At 41.0% G+C, this 24931-nt stretch overlaps 2 protein-coding genes across 2 annotated transcripts; both read right to left on the bottom strand.

Moving 5' to 3' along the window:
* Positions 1–2073: 2073 nt before the first annotated feature.
* On the bottom strand, positions 2074–6628 carry LOC122866250 (vexin-like). The gene is made up of 5 exons (XM_044175639.1): positions 5660–6628; positions 5356–5387; positions 4645–4812; positions 3728–3807; positions 2074–3024 (listed from the first exon to the last, which is right to left on the bottom strand). Exons 1-5 carry the CDS (start codon positions 5724–5726, stop codon positions 2757–2759), a joined length of 615 nt encoding a protein of 204 aa, XP_044031574.1. The 5' UTR covers positions 5727–6628; the 3' UTR covers positions 2074–2756.
* A 1061-nt stretch (positions 6629–7689) lies between these two features.
* Positions 7690–9837, bottom strand: rrs1 (ribosome biogenesis regulator 1 homolog). The gene has a single exon (XM_044175638.1). It carries the CDS (start codon positions 9820–9822, stop codon positions 8755–8757), a length of 1068 nt encoding a protein of 355 aa, XP_044031573.1. The 5' UTR covers positions 9823–9837; the 3' UTR covers positions 7690–8754.
* Between the last annotated feature and the right edge of the window lie 15094 nt (positions 9838–24931).

Here is a 24931-nt window from a genome sequence, read left to right on the forward strand (position 1 = left end):
CACCCATGACTTAATGCCCCCGGGTTCTTTTGTCCTCTGGGCTGTTGGTTTTACAGGCCCATTCAGTCAATTGGCCCCCAAATGGAGGGAGGCAAAGGACGTGACGACTTGCCTTATGCTGAAGGAGCAGCAGTGCACATGCATACAAACAATGTGCACATAAGCACACGGGTGCCGAATGCACGCCATGTCCACTTAATCAATCTGTCCTCCCTTCACTGTCGTTCTTGTACAAGAGGGTCTTTTGTTCTTGTGTGACCCACACTTAGAGTTGAAAGATGTCAGGGACCTTTTGCCTCTTAATTGGTTATTGGCAGCAGCCCCTCCACCTTATGCTTCATGCATGTATTTACAGGAAGTTCTTTGATTATAGTTATTGACATGTAGACACACACCTGTTGTATACAGACTAGACGCAGTAGATATACAAAGCTCTTACTGTGAGATTTATTAAAAGTGAATTCTATTTTCCATATTTTTATTTGCATATACTATAAAACCTGGCATGCCATAGTGTGCACCACCCATTTTTATTATCCAGGACAGGACCGGTACCCTCTATAGCTCCGGCCATTGACTTAGCTATTAATGGACTAAGTAAGGCGTGCTTGTGTGTGTTCATTTTTGTGTCTACCTTGTACACTGAAGACATGAAACAGAGCCTGCAGGCGTCCGGCCAAATCTCCCCTGCCTTCTTCGTCTGAGCACACACCCAAAAGCAAGCACACAAACTCTCTCTCACTCGCACACACACACACTGTTTGTCTTTGTGTATGGTAGACAGCAGATGGCAGCCCATTATTGGGCTGACAGAGTAGTCATCTGGCAGGCACCCTGTTACCCCTCCTCCCCCCATCCTCCCCCCATCCCCTCCGACGACACCCAGCACAACACATCAAGGATAGGACACTTTTAGGCGGGAGAGTCCACAACCCTGGGAGTGTGCATGTGTGTGTGCGTGTGTGTGTGTGTGTGTGTGTGTGGTTGTGTTAAAATTGGACCCTGGCCTTTCCTCCTTATATAGGTCACTGTTTCCACTTGTGTGTGTCAGCGCCATGTGAGGTAAGTCAGGCTCACATTTGACTGGGGATTTGCCATGTTTTGAAGAAACACCTACAGTCGATGATTTATGTTAATTTAAGTATGAAAGAAAATTGTATCTGCACACTATGTGACCTTATCTGAATTTAATCTAATTAATTCCAACCACCTGTAAGTGAGTACTGATCCCCCACCTATACTCCCAGATGAAAAAAGCAGCTGGTACCTTTACGATAAGTGACATTTCTTCTTTTATGCACATATTGTACATTATATTTCATTAAGCGAAGTACACATATTATCTTCTTTTATATCCTGTCATATGTGGTCATTGTAATGCTGTTCAAGGGGTCGAAATTAGAATTTTAACGTGCAATATTCTTAGTAATTCCTTCCCTCTGTTTAACAGTGAGAGTCACATGCTCAAGATAAGCCGTAACAGTAACGGCAGTGGAAAGGCCCACTCAGATATTCTAATTATGAATCACAGTTTGCTCAGAGCACCAGTGGAGCTGTCTCTCTTTGTAACATTTACACCGTTCCCTGTGCAAGGAATGCCGCCCAAACACTGGCCCCAGAGTGACTGCCTCCTACCGCCTTTATTACAAAGGATTATACAACAGTGAATATCAAACACTGGGGGAGGAGGAGGAGTGTGTTTTCCCTGTGGAGGTCAAGGCCAAGGTTAGGATTAGGTTTGGTGTTTGTGTCCTCTGGAAGGAGGTAATCTACAGCCCACCCTATAGAGACCCCGCTACGGGGACATGCTGGGAGGCACCACAGAAGAAGACTACATGGGACATCTGAGAGCTGCTTTAGCGTTGCCAGGGCAACCGGCACAATCCCTGGTCCTTTGGCAAGGCTTTCAGCAGGCCTCAATCACACTTCCTTTCGCTTGAGAGAGTTTTTTTTCCCTCCAGCACTGTTAAATAGGAGGGAGGCCCAGTGTGTTCAAAGGAAAATGAACAGGAGCTGAAGTATGAGGTAATACACCGAGGCATGTTTCCATGGAAATAGAAAGATGTTAGCCAGTAAGGGTTTACTGGTTTTATAATCATAATAATAATTGCATATTAAGCAGCCAAATACATACATATTAACAGATTCATGTGAGCAGATGAAGTTAAGAAACATGAATAATGGAATAAAATGCACACAGACAATGGAAATAACATTTCTCTTAGGTAACAGGATCAAAGACAGAAAAAGGCTACATTTGATCAGTAAAGCATCACTTATTGATTGCCGCTAACTCAATGTTTCTGCCCTTTGTTACACATATAATTGCAATGATTGTAATTATATATTTTCCAAAGCATAAGCCTGGCATTTGATCTTGCTGTGCTGAAAAACAAGGCAGAAAGCAGCAGCTGCTTAGCTGCTCTCTGTACATTCAAACTTTCAGGCATGTTTCACTTGTGGCCACGCCCCCATCAGTGATGTCACATCAGGCATAGTCGATCAGATTTAATGGGCAAAACACCTTCTGTGACATCACTGAGTCAGGTTTGTACACTCACAATTCAACCTCTTGCTTCTAGAAATGCTGCCAAGTCAAGAATACCTGATATGGCATTGAGTACCTGCCCACATCAGGATATTCAAGACCTGTCTTTTTATATTTCAGAAGTTCCTCCGTTAACCCACATACTCCCCCAACGCAGCCCCACCAAAGTGGACTCGGCTCAGCCACCCAGGACAAAGAGGAGGGCCTCTTATTCGCCCTCGAAGGCCCCGTTGGTGGCTCCCTGGCATTCACTCTTTTTCCGGCACTTGGACAAGATCCTGTGGAGCAGGCCTGGGGATCTGTGTGTCTGAGGTTGAGAGGCCACGGGCTGAGGCAAAGGGATCTGGGGCCTCCACTCCAGGAAGGGGCCCTTGCTCTCGCCTTGGCCCCGGTCCAGCATCACTCCTCCTCCCCTTCCTCCTCCTCCTCCACCACCTCCTCTGCTACCCCTCCTGAGCGCCTGCAGAATGTGTCCACTGGGGGACAAAGAGGAAATAACAAACACAAAGGCCCTGTTTATTCCTCATGACCCAAATTCCACTGCTAGCAGACAAGACAGGCACGGAGCTGTACAGAGGGCTCTGTGTGGTGTGTGTGTTTGTATCAGTGTGTGAGCAAAGTTCAGTGGCAGGCTGTCAAAAATAAATGCCCCCTACTGTCAAATAAACTGCAAGAGAGATACAGTACCCTGTCAAACCATATACATGTAATATTCCCAGAAGATTTTGATTGTGCTGTCAAACATTTTCATATCATTTTAGATGGAAAACTACAAAGTCTTTCCTTTCCCTCCTGCTCCTCTTTGGCCTTAATGAGAAGCAGTGCTGTGAGAGAGGATTGACTAGCTTGTGTGTGTGTGTGTGTAAGTGTGTGTGTGTGTGTGTGTGTGTGTGTGTGTGTGTGTGTGCGTGTGTGCATGCGCACGCCTGCATGTATGTGTGTGTTTAGGGGGGTTAGTAATCAGTATGCTTTGTCAATTAATGAGGGACGAGAGGGGCCACCTGTTCAGGGGTGCAGGGCGGAGAGCAGTGGGATGGGATTTGGGGATGGGGGATGCATGGGGGTTCGGTGGTGGAACAGCTGCTGGGTGCTGGGTGTGTGCACGATGTGTATGCATGCACTTGTTGAGGGGGACATGTGTATTTGTTGTCATGGCTGCTGTATGAGTTTTACACTTACTCTCTTTGTCTACTGCGTGCGCCTGAATTGTTGTCCCTGGCTGAGCTACTCCTTCGTAGGGCTTTTGGAGGAAGATTCACCTGAGAATAGGAACCATCAAGTCTGTTTCAGTTCAAAATGTCCTACAGATGTCCTGAAATAAACTGTACACTTCCTCTGGCATCTTCTCTTATCTGGTACTACTTTTTTCATGTTAAATCACAGTAGACAGCTCAAACTCCTTTGATTTTATTTTTCTTTAATTTATTTCTTTACTTAAACAGTAGCAGTACAGAAAAGTTTATTTGTTGAAGGATTGAACATGTCTTCACCACTATATAATCTTTTTTTTTTTTGCTATAGTAAAAAACACAAATTATTAATTAATAATATAATTATATTATATCAATAAATGCAACAAAATACACTTATGACCAAAATATTACCAGAGCTTTTTAATTGGACATAAATAAGGAAGTTATAGTTGTCCTGTTAAACCCCCTGAAAACTCTGTTTTAATTGTATGCATTTCTTTGTGACTTTAAAGGAGTACCCCAGTGATTTAGTATTACATTTCCATAAAGTTGGGGAACTCACAAGAGACAGATTAAAAAAAGAATGGTCAAAATTGAACTAGCAATAACTGACTTTTAATCTCTAGCATTTTATGGTACATTTCCCATAACACAACTCACTAACACCTTTGATCTAAAGTTTGGGGGGGTGGTAGCTTTATTTATTTTATTTTAAGATCCCATTGCTCATAGTAAGAAGCTGATTGAGAAACTAGGTTTTCATGGTCTTTAAAACCGACACTGTTGTGGAAGAGCAGAATAGAAAAGAACAGAAAGTACAATCTGCCTTCCCGACATTAAGCAGCAGCAACAACACAGTCCAGTATTGCTGCATTGCTGAGCTCATTCAGGCAGCCAACCAACCTGGCTCAGCTCCATCACACAGGAGGCGGGGAAGTAGCCCTGCTGGCCGCCCTGCAGCCGCCCAAACCACCTCTCCTCCTCATGTTTGGACAGCACCAGGATGACGTCACCTGGAGACAGCTCCAGCTCATCTGGCCAGTGGGGCCTGTAGCTGTGCACCACTACCATCTAATGGACAGAGGGGGAGTTACAGCCAGTCATTTTTTTGTTCAAATTGCACTTTGCACTTTCAAATTTTACACTTAATTTAAATAAGGTACAGTTTGTTGCATCCCTTTTTGTTGTAGTGATAAACGCTGCAGTCACTGTCTATGTGTTCTCTGCAGTCAACGGGTCAGACTCAGTGAATGGCGAGGACTATGTGTCAAGACTCAGAGATTAACTGCTGTGCAGTGACATACAAGCCCTAAATCTGGGTCTACTCTTCATTATCTGTTCCTCCTAAATATGGTGCATGTTTATCAGAGAAATCAGATATTTTAAACACATAATGGAGCCACAGGAAATTGACTGACTTTACATAACATCAATGTCAAACTCATATCAATCAATCTCCAGTGCATATAAGAAAAAAAAAAACATGTCAGTTTTGATTAATATTTCTGCTGTTTAAGACCTACATGATGCTAAATTAACAACCTGCGGCCAATGATACATTTTTATTCATCTATACTAGATGGATATTTGAATTAAGGAGAATGTTTAACTTGCCTTTTCAGCTTCTGCTCTGTATCGATACCTCCCTGTTAACCATTGAGGGTGGAAATGAATCAGCAAAAAAGGTTAGTTTTCTAATTTTCCATAGTTGCAAATGCGCATAAGAATTTCTTTACATAAATGCATGTACATAAGTATCTTATAACCACATCAGTAAACAAAGAGCCCACAGGGAGAGAAAACAAAGGATCTACCACATTATTTATTAATCATCTGACATTGATGTGCCACCTTTGTCTCACTAACCATGTAAATGTCATGCTACGCCACACTTCACTGCAGATATGATTCCACTCACCTTGTGGAGCAAGGACAGTGGTGAAGACTTCAAAATGTTCATTGCTGTGCATGTAGATGCGCTGCATCTTGAAGATCTGACACTTGCACACTGATTGAAGCTCCTGCACTCTCTCTGCACTACCTTTAAATAAATGCAGCTGACTAATCCACTGCAGCACTGAGTGGAGCTGGACACAAGCAACAACACGTCCTTCACACACAACATGCTCGTGTGTGCAGCACAAGACTAGGGACGAATACAATCTTAGTTTTATGATTCAATTTCACCAGACACATCTATTTTCAAGATTTTTAAGCTCAGCAATGGAATAAAAGGCAGTCTTCATGTCAGAGGTCATGCTTGACCACCTCATCTTCATGCCAGAGCCTATTGTTGTCTGACCATCTGGTCACATGCGAGGGAAGTTTTTGAGGCCGCTGCCACTGTTCGCCTGACATGGGTGAGAATTCATAAATTTACCTCGTCAAGAGAGCTTGATTGATTTAGGGTTATTGACTGTGTCCCATTTTCCAGTGGCCTGGATGAGCAGAGACAAAGATAAATGGGCTTGGGACGGGGTGGCGGACTGCTCAACAGATGGTGATTGAACCCCCCCATACACACACACACACACACATACACACCTCCCCTCTCCCGTTCTGGTGCGATGGCGCTTGGCGGTAAGATTGTGTCAACGATTAAAAAGCATCCATCAATAACATGAGAGATCACTCAGGCAGACAATCATATCTGAGCGATTGAAGCTTGCTGCAAACCCCCAGTCATTACAAAAATGACATTCGGTGAACTTTAACTGCAGACTTTATTAATTTTAGTTCCTATAACAAATCTACCTAGAAGATAGGTGCATTTCATTTTCCCCAATTCATTGCAATTGACGTCAACAGGAAATAAGATTGAAATCCTATCAGGAGGGCTATGGGTCAGATTAGTGAACTGTTGTTGTGCACTGTCTGAAAGAGGAAACACCTGTAAATGGATGAGACAACTAATTAACCTCATTATCTTTAGCCTCAGTAGTCCTGCAAAACACTTGTTTGGATTGCACCCCCTCTGGCTCTAAGAGGAGTCTATCAAAACAGGTAGCACATGAAATTATTAAATTAAAGATGTGGAGAACAAAATACGCTAATGACAGAAAAATAGCACTCAAAGTGTATTTAACAGCCTTTTATGTAGGTTGTGTCCAAATGTAGTGAAGGTGCAAATTTAGGCTTTTTTTAAAGTTGTAACTCTTCTCACTAATTCAGTGTGATGCCTCCAGTCTAGACACCAAGGCCAAAGCAAAGCCTTTACATAACCAAAAACCACAGCTAAGCCGCTTAGGAAACCGATCTGATGGTTACTTCTAGGAAGGAGAAAATACATGAACACCTCCGTGTTCAAGCATGTAGCTGTTAGGACAAGCAAGGCCAGCTATTAGAAATGCACATGAATTTCACCAAAAAAATAAATAAAATAAAGGACATTAGCAGAGATGCAGGTGATGTTTTGGAAACATCAGATTGCTTTAACTACATCAACCATCATCACTCCATTAATAATATATTTCATCTGTTGCTGAGATGCTTTCACTGGCCTGAGCCTGTGTCAACTGTTTGCTGCTGCAGTTTACTTTAAGCAACCTGATTTAATACAAACGAAGATCTTTTATAGTAGGGTCGGGTGATGTAAAAATATATAACATGAAACCTTTTAAATTTGTAAACCGTTAGAGATTTGGCCATGTATACAAAGATCCCTTAAATACCTCTGGGTATATCTGAATATCTGATCATTGTGGGCAATGTTTGAAATCAGTTTATAGCAATATTGGACTTTTATGGGATTTTGGCATCAATGAGTAGCTTGATTTGTTAGGCCTTTAATTTAATTTTGAATTAGCCAACAACAGACTCTGCTACAAGGTTATTTTATCCACAAACATTTTCTCAACTGATTTATCAGAAAATCAAAAATGTATAATGACGTATATTGAAATGACAAAATAAAATTACATATCACCCATATATACAGACAAGTCTTCCTTAGTTGCTGCACAGCTTTATTTAAGCTGCCTGATTCAATTAGACATGTCTCTTTTTTTTTTTTTTTACATGCCAAAGCAGGAAAAGCACAGGTGGGATTAATATTTATTAACCACTGCAATCCATTTAGGTGTTCCAGTCTGAGCTGCTACTATGCGACACGTTTTGACACGTAGCAGCAGGAAAAGCACAGGTGTAAATAATACAATGAATGATGGCTGAATCCGATTTAGCTGCTCCTGGTATTGTGCATACTGGGACAGTGGAATAAAAAAACAGAGCCATTGTTAATGTCATTAACACCTGTGCTTTTCCTACTATGACTAGTGAAAATCAGTTCAACGTTTTCAAACATTTCTCTGTATTTAGACCATTTTACCTAACTGCTCACCACAACGCCAATGCATTTCTTTTGTTTACTGTCAAAATGTTGTTCTGCATTGAAGTTCTGTAACACTAGTTTACTATTTTATTCGTCACAGCACTGGCTTACCTTTATTTCTAATGATTACAGTACAAGTGAGCAAAATGTCACATTTTGTCTTGAATAAAAACATATTTAGAAGGAAATCTTTCTCTACAGCATTTCAAATACATACTTTGTACGCTGCACTTCTTTTTCTACTTACCACGTGTGTAATGTTTTTAGGAAACAATGATTAAAACTCAGTGAATACATTCAATGTTTGTTCTTGTAAAGCTATTAGTTACACCTGTGTTTCTTGTTATTAAGTCAAATTAAGATCTATTAATTAATTAAGATGTTTCATAGCTGTGACTTTATAAATGTGGCATTTAATTAAAAAACAGGAAAAGGAAACAGTCACCTGATTTTTAATTTGGACTGCAGTTTATATATTTGCCATTAATACTACACATATTAATCAGTTAGCCTCCATGAATGCTGGGACAGATATTTACAGATTTGGTGACAGTTAAAAGCCACCAAAATCCTGGACAGTTTCAATATGACACCCATCATTCACAGTCATTTCATATAGCATCATTAAAGTCCAGTCCAATGTTTTGATGCCAAGGCACAAGGATACAGGAGGTTTAGAGTCCTCAATGCTTCCCAGGTTTGCCTCTCCTCTTCCCTCCTCCAGCTTTTCCTCCTTTTCCTTTGCCAGCCTTTCCTTTGCCTTTCCCTGACATGTTGCCTTTGCGTCCCTTCTTCCCCGCTCCCTTCTTGTATTTAGCTGCGGCCTCCTCTCTGTCCTCCTCTCTCATCTGTTTATTGACAGCCTTGGTGATGTCCAACTTGGGCTTCTTGCTGTCCATCATTTTCAGAAGCTCCAGCTGCTTCAGCTTCTCATTAGAAAAGTCACCGATGAGGGGCTCAAACTTCCTCCTCTTGCCTGTGTTCTTCGGTGGTTTCTCTTTAGGCAGCCGGTCCTGGAACCTCCCCGCGGATGCTGTGGAGGTTTTGGCCACACTGGCAGCTATGGCCAGCTCGTCTTTGGACTGCTGGGCTGTAGGGGTCAGTCCAACACCTGGCACTTTGATCTTCTGTGCCCTGGCGATGTTCTTCAGCCTATTGAACTCATTTTTGGCCACTCTCTCCTTCTTGGCTTTGGCGCGTTTGGCGAACTGGTCCTCATTTGGGTCTGCGGTCTGCGGCACCTCAATCAGCCACTCCTTGGTGTCGTCTTTGGCCCTCTTGTAGCCCCAGCGCCTCTTCCACTCCTTCGCAGTTTCATCCCAAACCAAGTTGGTCTTCTTCTTCTTCTGTATGCCCTTCAGCTTGGCGAACTCTTCCCATTTTGTAGGAGGTTTAGGCCTCGGAGGTGGTTTCTCTCTGGGCAGCGGGGTCGCCGGGTCTGCTAATTTGACCACTATCGCCTCTTCGACTCTCTCCGTGGGATGTTTCCAGATCTCGTTGATGAGCAGCTGCGTGTTGTCACGCGCTAGCGACCGCAGGAAGTCTTCTTTCTTCTGCTCTCTAAACTCCCGGGACTCGATGCGGTTTTTGTCACAAGCTAGCAGGTTGCCGATGTCAAACTCCAGGTCCAGTTCTTTCTGGACGGAGATGCTTTTCAGTTTTTCTGCCTCTTCTTGCTCAGCTTTAGCTAACAGCTCTTCCACACTGCACGCGGCCATATTTGTCAGTGCTGTTAAACGTTCACTCCACATGTGTGGAAGAAAAAACACACACTAAATTACTTCCGGGTCACAGTTAGTGTGGAGACGTTCCACCTGTAGCCACAAGAGGGCGACATTGTTCCACTTCATTTTTTCTGTTTGTGTCTTTTTGGATTTATTTTTAAATTTAACAGCATAAGACAGAATACATGTGTGTCAATGAGAGGGACCCAGGTGGAACGGTGAGGTTACAGGGAGCAGAGGTGAAGAAGGTGCAGGACTTTAAGTACTTAGGGTCAACGGTTCAGAGCAATGGAGACTGTGGAAAAGAGGTGAAGAGGCGAGTGCAAGCAGGTTGGAACGGGTGGAGAAAAGTGTCAGGTGTGTTGTGTGATAAAAGAGTATCAGCAAGAATGAAAGGAAAGGTGTTCAAGATGGTGGTCAGACCAGCGATGTTGTACAGCTTAGAGACAGTGGCACTGAAGAAAAGACAAGAGGCAGAGCTGGAGGTAGCAGAGCTTAAGATGTTGAGGTTCTCTTTGGGAGTGACGAGGACGGACAGGAAAAGAAAAGGGCCATCTGTTTTAATAATCTTAAAGATCCCCCCCCAGACCTGTTTCAAGACATATCTGCTTTAAATAATATATATATAGTAATATATTTAAAAAACTTAAAATTACATCTACCCCTTAATGAAATATCCAGAATATGCAAATATTTCATATTTCAAAATTTTAACTAATACACACAAGATGTCTCTTACTTCACGGAAAAGTTCATTCTCAGTGTATGTGCACTGGAGGTTTCAAGTCTCTATGTCACACATGTGTACGTTGCATATTGCATATTTAAAGGTGAGAAACTTTCCCCTTCTGCACATGAATGTGAAAACAGCCTTCTAGTTTCAAACTCAGCACAGGACCGGGGCTTTAAGGAATTTTTACATTTCTATTTGTTTATGATTTGAAGTGAAAAAGTTGATAGTTTGGAAGGATCTTTAAAATGCATTTATGTACAGTATATAGAATTTACCTAATATCACAATGTTGTGATGTTATAGATCGCCTTGTCCAATTCTTTGTTTTGCATGAAAAACTGAAATATTGGTTGACAACACATTCTAACCGCACGTCATTTTACTAGCTGTTCTGCAGCTTTTGATTGAATCACATGGTCTTCATCAGCAGATGGAGTTTGCTCAGTTGTCATGGAGTTGCAGTTTCAAACTTTTGAAGCACTTTAAGGACTTCTCGTCCATGTTGGCTTAAAAGTTGAGACTGAATGTTAATTCTTGACTTTGGAAACAGCAGTTGACAAATCATGCCAATGATCATGTGATACAGTTGAACGCTCCAGAATAGCTACTGGGTTGACTGTGTGGTGAGAGTGATTTGTCAACTGCTGTTTCCGAGGTCAAGAACTACCTTTCAGTCTCAGATTCAGTATTTATATGTGCAGTTACATTCCCTTTTAATTTCCACACTTCAAAAAAATGTAAAATCCCCATACGTACAGACATATGTATACTTATTAGCGCTCAGTAGTTGGTCTGTATGGTATTTTCTTTCTTTCATTTTACCTTTTAAACAGTTTGCAAACTTAAGAAGTTATAGCCGAAATGTCAGTGCATTTTACTACTTTTAAGGGCATTCTGACTGATTTCGGTGTGTAGACTTTTGTACAGACTTTTGTACAGTTGAAACCAACTCAAAATACCAAAATACCAAAATTACATCAGTGACAAAGCCCTACAGTGCAGGGATACTTCAAAAACCTAAATCACAACGAGACATGAAAAGATAAAATAGAAATAAATAACATAAATTAATTAATAAAAAAATTAATTAAAATTTGCATTTCAAACAGAAGAACAAAATAAAGCTATATCAGTTTGCAGTTCATATATTGTTTTTTCCATAATCAGGGATTCTTTGGAGGCTTTTCTACCTGATATACATTCTTTAAAGAGAAATATATTAAGGTCTTCTTTGGTGTTTTCATTTCTGAGTTTCTGCGCCGTGACTCTTGTAATGGCTGCACATCATTTTAAAGTTATGGAGTTGTGATAAACTTCATAATAGGATTACTATAAGTGTTTTCATGAGAGATTAAATTCACTGAAGTATTAATATCCTTCCTTCTCTGTAATATATTCTGTATGTGTTTCTCCCATAGATCCAGGACTCTAATAACTCTATTTTTGTCCTTGTCTCCACTGATTTGGAGGAGGGGGGGTCCTATTACAATTGATTGGCTGCTGGTTGCTCAAAGACAATGGTGTTATTATTTTGGCTCCAGTAATTACATTCATTGCCACACTTGCCATGTGAATGCTAACACTCTGACAGGCACAGAGATAAGGTCACAAGTGATGCTGTGTTTGGAGATGCGTAATTAGTGGCCCAAAGTCCCTGTCCTGATTTAGAGAAGGCTATAAGGTCCTCTGTGACGTGAATGTATATCGTCTAAAATCACCCAATTTAAACATAGTCCACTAGTTAGCCGTTGGTCTCACTGCCAGTGTCATCCACTGTTTCCACAAGTGTTGAAGGTTTTTTTGCTGACTTTGATCCAGGGTGAATTCAGCCAAACAGGATTACTTTTCCATGGTGTTTCTTTTATGGAAGAATACACATCACAGGCCGGATAAAGTTCTCTATGAGCTATGACCATGGAGCAAAGTCGTTCGCACTCTCAGTGTCTGCGTCTCCACAGCTCTTAAATGTGCTTAAAGGATAAGATTTAGAAATAGTTCTCTCCATAACGTATTGCTGCTTTCATGTGAAAACCCTCCTCGCAGGTTTTGATTTTTTTATTTGTTAGTTTCAGCCAAAGGAGCTCAATCCTCTTTACCAAGCTGATTCTTTGATTCTTTTTTTCCAAGTTCCAGAAAAAATGACATTTTGGACTTGCAGGAGGGTTTTAATCTGACATTGTGCAACTGACTGAGTCCCACCTGAGTTCACAGTGAGTGTAATATACAGTGGTGGAAGAAGTACTCAAACATTTTACTTAAAATAAAAGTAGTAATACCACATTGTAGAAATACTCAATTACAAGTAAAAATCATCGATTCAAAATATTACTTAAGTAAAAATACAATAGTATTAGCCTCAAAATATATTTAATATACATTTAAATAAATGTAGTGGAGTAAAAAGTACAATTTTTCCCTCTGGAATGCAGTGGCGTAAAAGTATAAAGTAGCAGAAATTACTCAGGAATAAGTAAAGTACAAGTACCTCAAAATTGTACTTAAGTACTGTACTTAGATATTCCATCACTGGTAATATAACTAGAAATATAAAAATTAATGGCAAATTGCTCTTGAAAGAAACTTAAACCTGGATCGATCTCACTGAAAATACAGGGGAAGATTCACATGTACCTTTTCAACTTTAAAGCCATTCTTTGTAAACTTCCTGTTTACCTTTGTAAAATGTTTTGTCCTATTTCAAACAGCTATCAGTCCAGCACATTCAAAACATGAATGTTTTAAACAGGCACGCTCTCTTTTATGCCTCTCTGGTTCCATGTTAATGTGGTTCTGGTTGAATAAAGTAAAAAAAAAAAAAAAGAATAAAATAAATAAATTCCTTCTAATTCTGGACTGACTCGAAAATCTATTATCCATTTCTGGCAAGTATAGCCTTACTTGCCTTTTCCATGATGTCCATAATTCAGCTGCATCTGCAACAGGGGATGCCCTCGTAGTGCTTTGCATGTACTCTTTGTGTGATAGTATAAACATCTCTTCAACACAGGGAGAACATGCAAAAGAAAAACATTTCTTTCTCTACACATGAAGTAATAACCTTAAACATTTCAAATCCAGGTAATGGCACTTGATTATTTTATCACACATAACCACATGTGTGAAGCCATCTAATCTTCAGTGTGAAAGAGATCCTGAAATAACTGTGATGCAGATTGCACATTTATATGCTTTTTTATGAATGAATACAACTTGTGAATGGTTCACTAAGCAGGGACAAACCTATAACTCTAACAGGATCAGTGGTTTGCGTTATTTAAAGGACAACAAAGAACATTCATGCCACATTTTACTGTTTATTTATAGAATACTTGCACATGTGCAGTTAAAATACTGCCTTTTTCCCATTTATTTGAAGCCTTTTACACTGTTTTTCTAACCTATGTAGTGTATCAAAAAGTGTCTCTATTCTGCATTTCTTCACAGAAAAAATGTTAGTCATGTGTAGATCTGTGTGCTTCACTTTTTGTCAACTTCATCTTTAAATACCCGCTGACTGGTGGCCACCATGATCCATGAATCACAGGGGAAAGAAAGGACATTTATTCATGCAAAAACTAGCCAGAGGCTTAAAATTACTCTATCCAAAAGTTGACCCGTTAGCATCAAAAAAAGAGGTGAGAGCGCTGGAGGGCCAGATACAGAAGGAGGGCAAAATAATCTCATCAGCACCATCCTGGCATAAATCAGACATGATTAGCTGATGACAGTTTGCTTGTGTATTTATAGTCGTTGTATTATTACATAAAATTATTTGACCTGCTTGGCTGCAGGACAGAGAAGTTGTTATTTTACATGTTTTTTCAGCAGGATTTTGTGGAATAGCATTCTGTTTGTTGTCTTCAAAGAACAACATGCTTTTTTTGGTATGCTTTACAACAGACCAGAAGGGGAAGTCTGCTTTTCTACAGGGAAAATAATTAATGATTCAGCATGTAGAGGAGGATTTTCAAGGTTCACACGTGTCACCAAGGCATGTTGGAGGCTTAAAAATATTCCCTGAACATACATGAACTATAGATCCACTACTATGGTAAATATCATGGGTTACAGCTTCACGTGACATGATTACTCAGAAAGGAATCAATAAAAGGGACTGCCTGTCCAATTAAACCCTAAGCTGCTCATGCAAAACAAAAAAATCCACATGACTGAGCTGTTTGCTGATAGGCTTAAGCACTTTTGTAGATTGCATTCACTACTTCCTGTTTCCACTGTGAAAGGGAAATGAGCGTCCCCTGGCGAAACAGAGTTTAGTTGGCTGACAGTTGAGGTCAGAGTCTTTATTGATCTGCTGTGGTTGGGACAGAAACACCATTTGGCCCTGTGCAATGCCTCACAGCTGCCTGCTGCTCCTAAACTACCGCCTGCTCCGCGTGGTATCTTCCACTCTGAGAAGGCCAAGCCAGAAGATAAACTGCATCTTCTGGTTTTTTTTGCAGGGTAAAGGGGCATCAACAAGGGCTTCACTTTTCTGCATCTCTTGTATTCTTTTTAAATCGTTTAAAAAACATGACAAAAGAGGGCAAAAGGTAATCCTGTGTTAAGACCTCTCGCTGTGGCAGGTATTACCTGGCTCTCTGGAGCCAGGTCGTGGTGGGTGTGCTGTTTGCAGGTGAGCAAGATACACAGCTGTGGTCTCCCGGAAGTGCACACCCCTCTCCATCCAGCTGACGCAAGTGAAACAGTTCAACTGCTCCCCAAAACCTGGCTGGGTTCCTAGAACCGGCACGGCATGGTGGGGAGAGTCCTTGAGATATCATTCCAACCGCATTACCAGTGTGCGTGTGTGTGTGTGTGTGTGTGTGTGTGTGTGTGTGTGTGTGTGTGTGAGTGTGAGGGGTACACGATCATGCAAGCAAGTGCATGATGTGACGTGTTTGTGCGAGTGTTTATGTGCTGCAGTGGCTCCATGCTGGATGTTGGAACCAGACAGAGCTGGTTAGTGCCTGGTGTCATGGCAACTTACAGAGGTCGTCCCTCAGTTTGGTATTCAGCAGCACTGTGGGGGCTTATCGCAGTGACATCATCGGGTACACCCTGTACTCTGTTAAGCCAGGGCCTGCACCAAGTTGCTTCACAACTTTGTGAGAATAATGATGAAATGATTAAAGAGTCTTTTTTTCTCCTTCATCAACAGCTGGCACTTGTTTCCATATATTTTGCATTATTGTAATAATTTCATTAGTGTAATATGACTGTATACCCATCTAGAAAGTTAGAAAGAAGTGAACTTGCCAGACCTCTGTAGCCCACTGCTCATCTCTGCTTGAGGCTCCAGGCTACATTAGCTGCTACTAGCATAACACACCCAAATCTCCGACCAAAATGCCAGTGGTCAAGTTGCATTGTGGATAAGGTCAGATAACTATAGGCAGCAGTTTTTGACAAGGAAGAAGAATGTGTAGAATAAAAACGATGGTACTGCTCTGGTACTGCTGCATCGATTTTGATCCATTTTTGCTTTTTTTAAAATTGTCCATCGTGAGTGCTACAATGGTATAGGAGTGATGTGCTAAATTGGTGGAGTACTATTTTAAAGGAATAGTCTGACATTTTGGGAAATACACTTATTCGCTTTTGTGCTGCTGTGAGTTAGATGAGAATATCAATATCACTCTCATGTCTGTGCGGTAAATGTGAAGGTTAGCTTAGCTGGAAATGGGGGGAAACAGTTAGCCCGGCTCTGTACCTCGAAAGCTAATTAGTTAATTAGCAAATTAATAATAATCTAAGATAACTAATTAACATGTTATATCTGGTTTGTTTAAACCATATAAAAAACTTTAGTCTAAAAACAGCACATTTTATGGGGGACTATGTGGGAATGTGGGACCTTAGGAATTGCTGGGTCTCTGCAAATAATATTATAAAGAGTACGGTCTAGACCTGCTCTATAGTGCAATGAAATAACTTCTGTTATGAATTGGCGCTATATAAATCCTTCTAATTGAATAGAATTATGTGACTACAGGCCTATCTTTGTTACAATCTGCTCCTCAGTTCTACTCAGCCCCTGTCTCCAGCCCCTGCTCACTTCTCCCAGGCCATGTACTTTCCTGCAACTCCCCAGACCTGCCATCCTCTAGCTGTCAACCAGGTGTCCTCGTTCTTTCCCTCCTTTCCTCATCACCTGACTGCCCACCCATCTACACACCTGTTCCCACTTCTCATAAGCCTTGCAGTCACCTGAGCTTCCCCCCCACATCTCCCCACCTGCACCTTCCTAATCAGCCTTTCACTCCTAATTCCAGTTCACGTCCTTTGTTTCCTGCCAGATCATTAAGTCAAGTTGCCATGTGATTTCTTGCTCTCTAGCTTCTGTATCCTGTTCTTCTTTTGTCCCTGAGAACTGTTTGGACCATACCTTTTGATTCTTGCCTGCTCCTTGTTGGATTTTTTTGCCTGTTGGGCTGCCTTGGTTTTGACCCTTGCCTGCCTCACCATCACATAAGCCTTTGTACCTCATTGTGTGAATTCAATCACTGAACTGCATCAGCTCTGCCTCAGCCATCTGCTTTTGAATCCTATCCCCTGTGTTCCTGTTACCCTGCTTGCATCAGCCGTAACATTCTTGGCTGGGAGCAGTAACTTCCTGAACCTCCTGTAAAACCACAAAGTGTCGTTTTCACATTTTGGTTTTCGTGAATTAAACAAAAGAGATATAATGCGTTAATTAGTTGATTTTTTAAAAACCTTTGGACAGAGCCATGTTAGCAATTTTCCCTTTTCCAGTCTTTATGCTAAACTAAGCTGACAGTAATGACATTAGCTTCATACTTAGCAGACAAATATGAGAGTATCAATCTTCTCATCTAACTCTCTGCAAGAAAGTGAATAAGTACATTTCCCAAAATGTCAAACTATTCCTTTAAGCAGCACACAATAACTAGTTAGGTGAGTAATGCAGAGACATTATGGTTAAATTTGTGCTGTCACTGATCGTGCCAGTCTTTCACCTCATAATCATGTTAAATCTCCACTGGGCCTCATGACTTGTGGAGGGTCTTTAAATAGCTTGTCATCTTCTTCTACAGCCTCTGGTATTTTTCACATACCTAAAATCAGATCCAACAACACACACAGAGAAAGAGAGAGAGGAGCAGAAACACCAAACCTGTGCAGCCTATGTGTCTTCCAGCCCCTCGGGTAGAGCCTGAGAGATCCTCTTTGAAGCTTCAGTGCTGCTCCAATAATGAGGGGGCTGCCGGGCCACTATGTGAGGGGGCATCCAGGGCCCTTATTGATCCCCTGCTAATTAGTCTGTAGGTGCACATTGGCACATAATTAGACTGATACTGTGCTTAATGAATGCAGACAGCCACTAATTCCTCTGGGGAATCGTTCACTTCAGGAAGGATGTAGAATTTGGTCAATCAGACATAATTTTGGGAAAAAGCATTATGTCGATATGATGTACACAGATAAGAGCTGAACAGGATGTATATAATTGCATGTATAGCAGTGTTTTTTAATGCAATTTAATAAGCACTTATCAGTCTGTGAGAAAATGTGTCTTATAAAAAGAAAGCAAGCCACCCTGATGACGTGTCCTTCACATGCTTTATCAAAGACAAGAGGGCTTTTAGCCACTAAGTGCTACTTAACTTGACGCCAACTGATTTGATGGCAATGGACCATAGGGAATGTAAGAAAAAAAACTGATAGCCTACCGAAAGAAATTGTTTCACACAAAATATGCATTCTGACAAGTGACAAATTGGCCTTTTTCAGAGATGCATTGAAGACACTGTGGAAGTGCTGTTGTCTCCCTCGTGGGCTGAGAGTCATGCACCACTGATGTCTCAAGAGGGATTTGTAGAGTCATTTGGACATTGTACCTGTTTATTGAACTTCAAAAACTCTTAATCATTTGGGACTGCAACTGGAAAGTGTTGAGTCGGAGATACAAATCAGGATGTAAAAGAGGATTCCAAATCAGTAACTTTCATAACTCACCATCATCATTTTTATTAGCTATTTAATTTATTCTGGTAGTGGCTATGAAGCTTTTGTATTTTTCCATCTATCTAATTGGACAATCCATAAGTCCATTTCTGTATGGTGGCCGACAAGGGCAAACACACTGCAACTTAAGAAAATACATGCAAATAAACAAAACACAAGCAAATTAAGAAAACATCTTCATCAGTTTGACAACACATACTCTGCATTTAGAAATCCCACTGCAAAGACACAAAACGACAACAGAAATGTTTCCAGAGGACACTAAAAAGTGCTGAACACGGCTTGGACACGTTTGTTTTATACAGTCTATTTTTGTGACTCACAAAATCATTGAAGTCTGGTCCGTGTATCATCCACGTTTATGTTGTGGGTTTCTGACTTCGGCCACTGCTCTACTCTGCGCATGCCCTGAAAAGTGGCTGCTGCATGTAGGCTACCTCGCAAGACCTTGCAGAGCGAAAAAGTGGAATTCTATCAATAATTTTAATGATTTGTGAGGAGATTTAGTGTTTATGACAGATATTAACCTAGGATACGCTGTTTATGTGCACTTGGTCACTCCAACGTTCATACCAGGCTACAGTCCGTCCGTCATCACTGATGATAACCAGTATCATCTCTGATTAACTGTAGTTTTCCAACATTTTTTTCAAATTCCTTAAAATTTACCTTCATTTTCAGTTTCAAAAATGCTTTGCAAACTTTTTCATTGAATCTGCGTGCTCCTGTGAGGTAAGTGCATGCTGCAGATATTGGAGAAACAGTAGCCTACAAAACAAAATAACAATGTGCAGATGACACGGAGCGACTTCGAGAGTGAGTCACAAACCTTTTTGTGTCCTCTGAAACACTTCTGTTGTTGTTTTGTGTGTTTGCAGCTTGTTTCTGTAGATTTGGTTGTGTTACGTGCATTTGCAGCACATGTGTTGTCAAATTCATGAAGATGTTTCTTAATTTGCTTGTGTTTTGTCTAATTGCATGTTTTTTCTTAAGGTGCACACCTTAATTACATCTGCAGCAGGTGATGATGATGTATGACATAGGCTATTCAGTGCAGAGCAATGCACCCTGAATAGGCTGAGATTCCAAGATAACCACCATTGAATACTGCGCCATTCAACAAGAGCAACTCCTCCTTTATTAGTCAATGTTGTCGAATGAGTCAGAGGTGCGGTGCTCATTAGCAAAAGGGCAGAAGTCACCTTGCTCCACTGATCCTCAGGGCCATTGTCACTTATCTACACAGCGTAGTGTTTTGCTGGCATGCTAAACATCCCCATATGACCAGATCATGACAGAGCAGAGAATCCGTGATGGTAAGATAATATACAGTTTCTTGCTCTCATGACTGCGTCCCTCAAAGTGACTCCTGCCAGCCAGTTTGCTTTGTTCTTCAAAAAGCTGTCTGATCAATACTGTGATTAAATGTTGGTCACGCATCATGCAACCCTTTGGCCTGACATGATGCAACAGTCCCTAATTGCAAGCTACATTCATCCAACTGTCCTCTCTTGTAGCATGACAGACGCAGAACAGCATCGGGATCCCAGGGGACGTTCCTGAGCTATAAATAATATGGATCACATACATCTATGCAGGGGCCCTCAAGCATCTGTATGCTGGCTTTGATATGTAAATCTAATCCCTGCTCCCTCCCCATGCCCTAGAGTTTGAGTAAGAGAAACAATTTAGAAGAATTTCACAAGGTGTCTCAGGTTGAGAATACTCAAACAGATGTGGTTCCTAAAGTAACATTTGATCTTAGCATCATTTGTGTTAAACTGTGTTAAATTGATCAGGAACAGTTAATCCTAAAGTTGACTGTATGTTCAGATTAATGAGTTATGATAATTTTATTGCTAAGGCTGAGGCTAATTTGACTATGAACTGCCAGCTCTCTGATGTGCATTTAAAAGCCAATCCTGGGTATTTGCAAGTAGTGTACAGAAAGTACATGAAAAATGGAACCCATAAATTACAATTACAAATACAATGTTGAGTCCTTCACATGTTGATTGCCTATTAGCAGAATGTGTCAGCTTTAAATGATCACTGTAATATCTGCAAAGCAACATGAAGTGAAATTAGGTGCCCAACGTGGACAAAGTGCATCAGCAAAGAGGAGCGCTGGTCACAAATGGACGCTTGAAAGTGTAGTGGTTAAGTGCCTCAAATGTACAGCCTCAAATATGGCCCTTAAATTGAACCGGCACCTCATTCTGGAGAAAACTGTAGGTTGTGACCTTCAGCATACAAAGCTTGAATGTGTGGCAGGGCTGCCTTTTAGAAACCACTTTTATCTAGGCCTAATGCCTGCGCACAAAGAAGCAAAAGCTGGTGTAAGGAGCATAAAACCTGCACCTCTGAGAAATGAAAAGATCTGAACATCAATGAGCCGTTATGTGTGCAAAGCAGATTTCCACCTCCTTCACCCTTCAAAGAGGGAATTTTTTTCTATTCAATAAACACAGTTTACGACTGTGACAGCATCTAAAGAAGGCTTGAATCTGTTTTCAAACCAAAGTGGGAAGCTGCTCCCCTTTTAGGCGCTTGATATTATTTGGTGTTTCTGTTATTCTGTCCACTCTGAGGTTAGATGTGAGGTGATGGGACTCCCGCTGCTTTGTTGTCATTTTGGACTCACCAGGAAGTGAAAGCTGTTAAAATGAGCTGTGATCAAAATGGCAGAGGTCAGTAATTCTCTGAGAAAAAAAAACCAGGTCTTTCATTTCCATTATACTGTATATGCAGTCTCTACGAACATCCTAAGGTCTGTCATGAGAATACCACACACGCTCACACATTCACTTTTCCTCAAACAAGCATCCCAAAGTGGAACCAAACATCACCAGAGATGTGCCAATTCTCAGGTTTATTTTGAGTTTATTTAAGACTTTTCTCCGGAGCAGAGATTCATGGATAATTTACACTCCAGTTAATTTGCTCATTGCCTGCGTACATGGTGTCAATGGAGAGTAGTGCAGAGTGACAGCCGCAAGGCCTCAACTCCATATGTAGCCTACTCCCGAATAAAACATGATGACTCAGTGTCACAGATGATTTAGAACAGATAACGGATGCCGGATCCATTTTGTGATTCTTTACATGTAGTCACAGGCGGGGAGGAAGGGTGCAACAAAGCAGCATCTTGACTGTAATTGTGTGAAGCTCCTCAGGCCATCTACAACCTACTTGTGGTTAGTTAGGCTCCTGCTCCTTCTGCCCTGTTTGAAAGTCATTGCCAACCCAAGTTAAACTAAACTATGTCCACCCCGGGGCTCCGTGTTAAATCACACAACTCACTCAGGCAGATGACTGCATACATTTAGTCTCAGCTCAGCTTGCTTTCTGCTGGGGGTTTATCAGTGTAAAGTATGCATTGTTGTGAGCATGATAGAAACACATACCCATGCATGCATACACGTGTACTGGGATACAAAAAAACGACAACTTGTGCATAGTGGGGAGTGATGGCTTCCAGCTTAATGCAGAGCAAGAGATTGGTGTTGTGCCTATATCCAAAGCCCTCATCTAATTAATGTCTGCATAACTGTGCCTAATGTAATTCATGCTTGCTCATGTTGAGAGGGGTCAAGGAGCTTGGGGAAGACCACCTGAGTTGGAAATCGCCTGTGTGGGAGTTGCACAGCCCAGTGAACTGGACACATCAGGAGGGATTGAGAGGAGAAAAAAAAAACACACTCTAATTACAAAACAAAGCTTGCAAACAGTGATCACAGAGCAGTAATCAAATTGAAAGTTCTTGGAAAAGTTGTTGAGTGTAACCTTTTTGCTATGATCAGTGCATATTTGTTCTCCACACACTAATTAAAATGTAAAAGTGCAAACAACAATTAGCTATGTAAATGCATGTACTCAAATATAATGACCTGAAATGAAATTAATTTATTCTATTTACAGTATCCTGCAGCAGAACAAACTAAAACAATCACAACCTCCTGCCATCACAGAGCACTTAGTGAGTTTTTAAAAGGCATTGTAATTGAATTGCAAGGAATTGCGAAAGCGGACCTAAATTGCTGTCTCGGCAGTGCAAGGATGACAAAGACTAACCTAAATGTTACTTAATGCGACGTATATTATTTTTATTTTCAACGAACGTAATAAAGAAAACATTTTCACACTCTCTGTCAGCAAAGTGAGTATTCTCTCTTAAACATAAAGCAAGTTTAAATATAGTAATAAGTTAAAGGGAGTGTTGTAGGTTGTCGCAATGACAAGAATAACTGTGTAGCAAAAGCAACACATTTAATTGTGCTATAATTAGATATCTAAAAAAATAACTCCCAGTCCCTTACAGTTTTGTCTGTGCTACATTGCAGTGCATGGACACAAAGGTGAAGATCAAAAACATAATTGCCGTTGTGGAGATACAGTAGGAAACATATCCGAAGGTTACATCATTACCAGTTATTATGATAATGTTTGTCTTAGCTCTTGCTCATGACTGGGAGCTTTCGTGACTACAGAGATTTACTGAGAGGAATGGTAAAGTAAAAAAAAAATGCCCTGCATGGCAAAGATACAATTTTTGGATCCTGAAGAGGCTTTTCTAAAGATTAAGAAGATGGTATAATATGAACCTTACAACAAAGAAGAGATTTAGGAGCTGAGTCAGGATGTGGTAAGCGGCTTAGATTACATACAGAAGTCAGTGTTAGCAAGCAAACTGAGACTGTTAAATCTACAGATAGAGGATATTTAATTCTAACAGTGGATTCAAAAGTGCAAAACTTGATGCCAAGAGAAAATTAGGATGTGTAGTAGTGAAAATAGTCCCTGAAAGAGGCAGTCGGGCAGTGAGATGCAGCACTTGAACACAAGAAAACACAACAGGGCTGCAGAGGTCTTGCTCTTGACACAGATAATCCTGTATGAAACAAAACAGTCAACTGGTAGTAGCATCAGTGCATCACCAGCAGGATATCCAAAGGTCTGCCAAAGCAGCTGAAGCAGAGACAGTAACTGAGGCAGCATAAAGAAAGAAGAAGGTGGAGTTTCTTGAAATTACATTGTGGGCAACCTGCGATGTGCTGCTATCACTGCAGAAGGTGGCTGTGTGAAGACCACGCGTATCCTCTGGGCTCAGACACAGCGGTGCTTAAACATATCAGGATGCAAAGTCTTTCACAAGGTCAATATGCTTGGTAGCAATTGCAACAGCCTGGCAGTTGCAATTGAAAGCATATAAACAGAAAAACATTTTTACCCTTTAGCAGCACAGAAGCCAGCAAAAAAAACAAAACAAGCAAGGAAAGAGTTTTTACTTAAAGGCTAAAGTTAAGGCAGCTAGGAGAGGCTAGGCATTAGGAAATCCAAAGGAAAGCCTTGTAAATGAATGAATAAAAACTACTACTACTACTTTGTGTCATTGCTGTCCATGTAAAACCATGTATCTCCAAAATGTCAACTTTTCAAGTCCTGTTTTCAGCTTTGTGACAATATATTTCTTCGCTAACCCAAAGGGATCATTAATGATTCATTTAGGTTAAGAAGTAGGAGAATTTTCTCAACCCATAAGGAAATATGTAGTCTATTTGAAAAATTAATTTATCTGAAAGTCCTCTACAGCTCCTGCTGTAAGTACCTTTAAGTAGCTTATAGACTAATAAGCATTTTGTTTGCTGGTGCAGTTTAGTTTCTGAACTCTTTCAGGCAGAAGAGTCAGAGGTTCCAGTTGTCCCTTATCATTGGTACCATAAGTGCGTGTGCACTGTTGGTGCAGTCAGTATGGAGTCTGACTGATACATTGGCTTGGCATAGCCGATATTATCAGTGGCTTTTAACTTGTCACAGATATATCGTTATCAGGGTATATGTTGGCCGAAGAAAATAGCTACCTTTCCTCAAATATCAAAGTTAGGTTTCTACATAAACAGCTTAAGGGATGGTCACACCGGATCCTCTGTATTGCTAAATGTTTGGATGACCTCCCATCATGGGGGGCGGGGCAGTGAAGGACAGTGCAGCGCACCTCTTCTCTGTCTGACAGCTGCCTCTTTGTGTTGCTCATCCCAAGACACAATATCACTCTTGAGTTGTCCAATCACTCAATCACTCACGCTGATGAATTCACTAAACGAGACCAGCTTGCGTGTACGACTACCTGCCATCCGTCGGTACTGTATTTTTATCTTCATCTTCTCTGTCTATGTTTTCTGTATCTCTCATCGGAAGCATCTGTACTGTATATTCACTCTCTCTGGAGGGTTAAGCCTCATGTTGAAAGGCTTCTGACAGAGGAGCGCTCAAATTAATGTGTGTATCTCTGTTGATTGATTCATTACATTAGTTTTATTTGACTAGTTCAGTTGATTGATGCCGAGCTCTGGAAGCTTTTAAATTACAGCCACTCAATCGAATTAATCACAGAGAACAAAGTCCAACAATAATTCT

Source organism: Siniperca chuatsi, linkage group LG19, assembly GCF_020085105.1.
Source record: "Siniperca chuatsi isolate FFG_IHB_CAS linkage group LG19, ASM2008510v1, whole genome shotgun sequence".
Lineage (NCBI taxonomy): Eukaryota > Metazoa > Chordata > Actinopteri > Centrarchiformes > Sinipercidae > Siniperca > Siniperca chuatsi.

What these genes read in the sequence shown, in the direction of transcription:
- rrs1 (XM_044175638.1), bottom strand. Translation starts at nt 9,822, where the DNA reads ATGTGGAGTGAACGTTTAACAGCACTGACAAATATGGCCGCGTGCAGT.
- LOC122866250 (XM_044175639.1), bottom strand. Translation starts at nt 5,726, where the DNA reads ATGCAGCGCATCTACATGCACAGCAATGAACATTTTGAAGTCTTCACC. An exon ending in CACTGTCCTTGCTCCACAAG is followed by an intron (nt 5,388 to 5,659) that starts GTGAGTGGAATC and finishes AATGGTTAACAG; the next exon opens with GGAGGTATCGATACAGAGCA. An exon ending in GTGTGATGGAGCTGAGCCAG is followed by an intron (nt 3,808 to 4,644) that starts GTTGGTTGGCTG and finishes TCCTATTCTCAG; the next exon opens with GTGAATCTTCCTCCAAAAGC.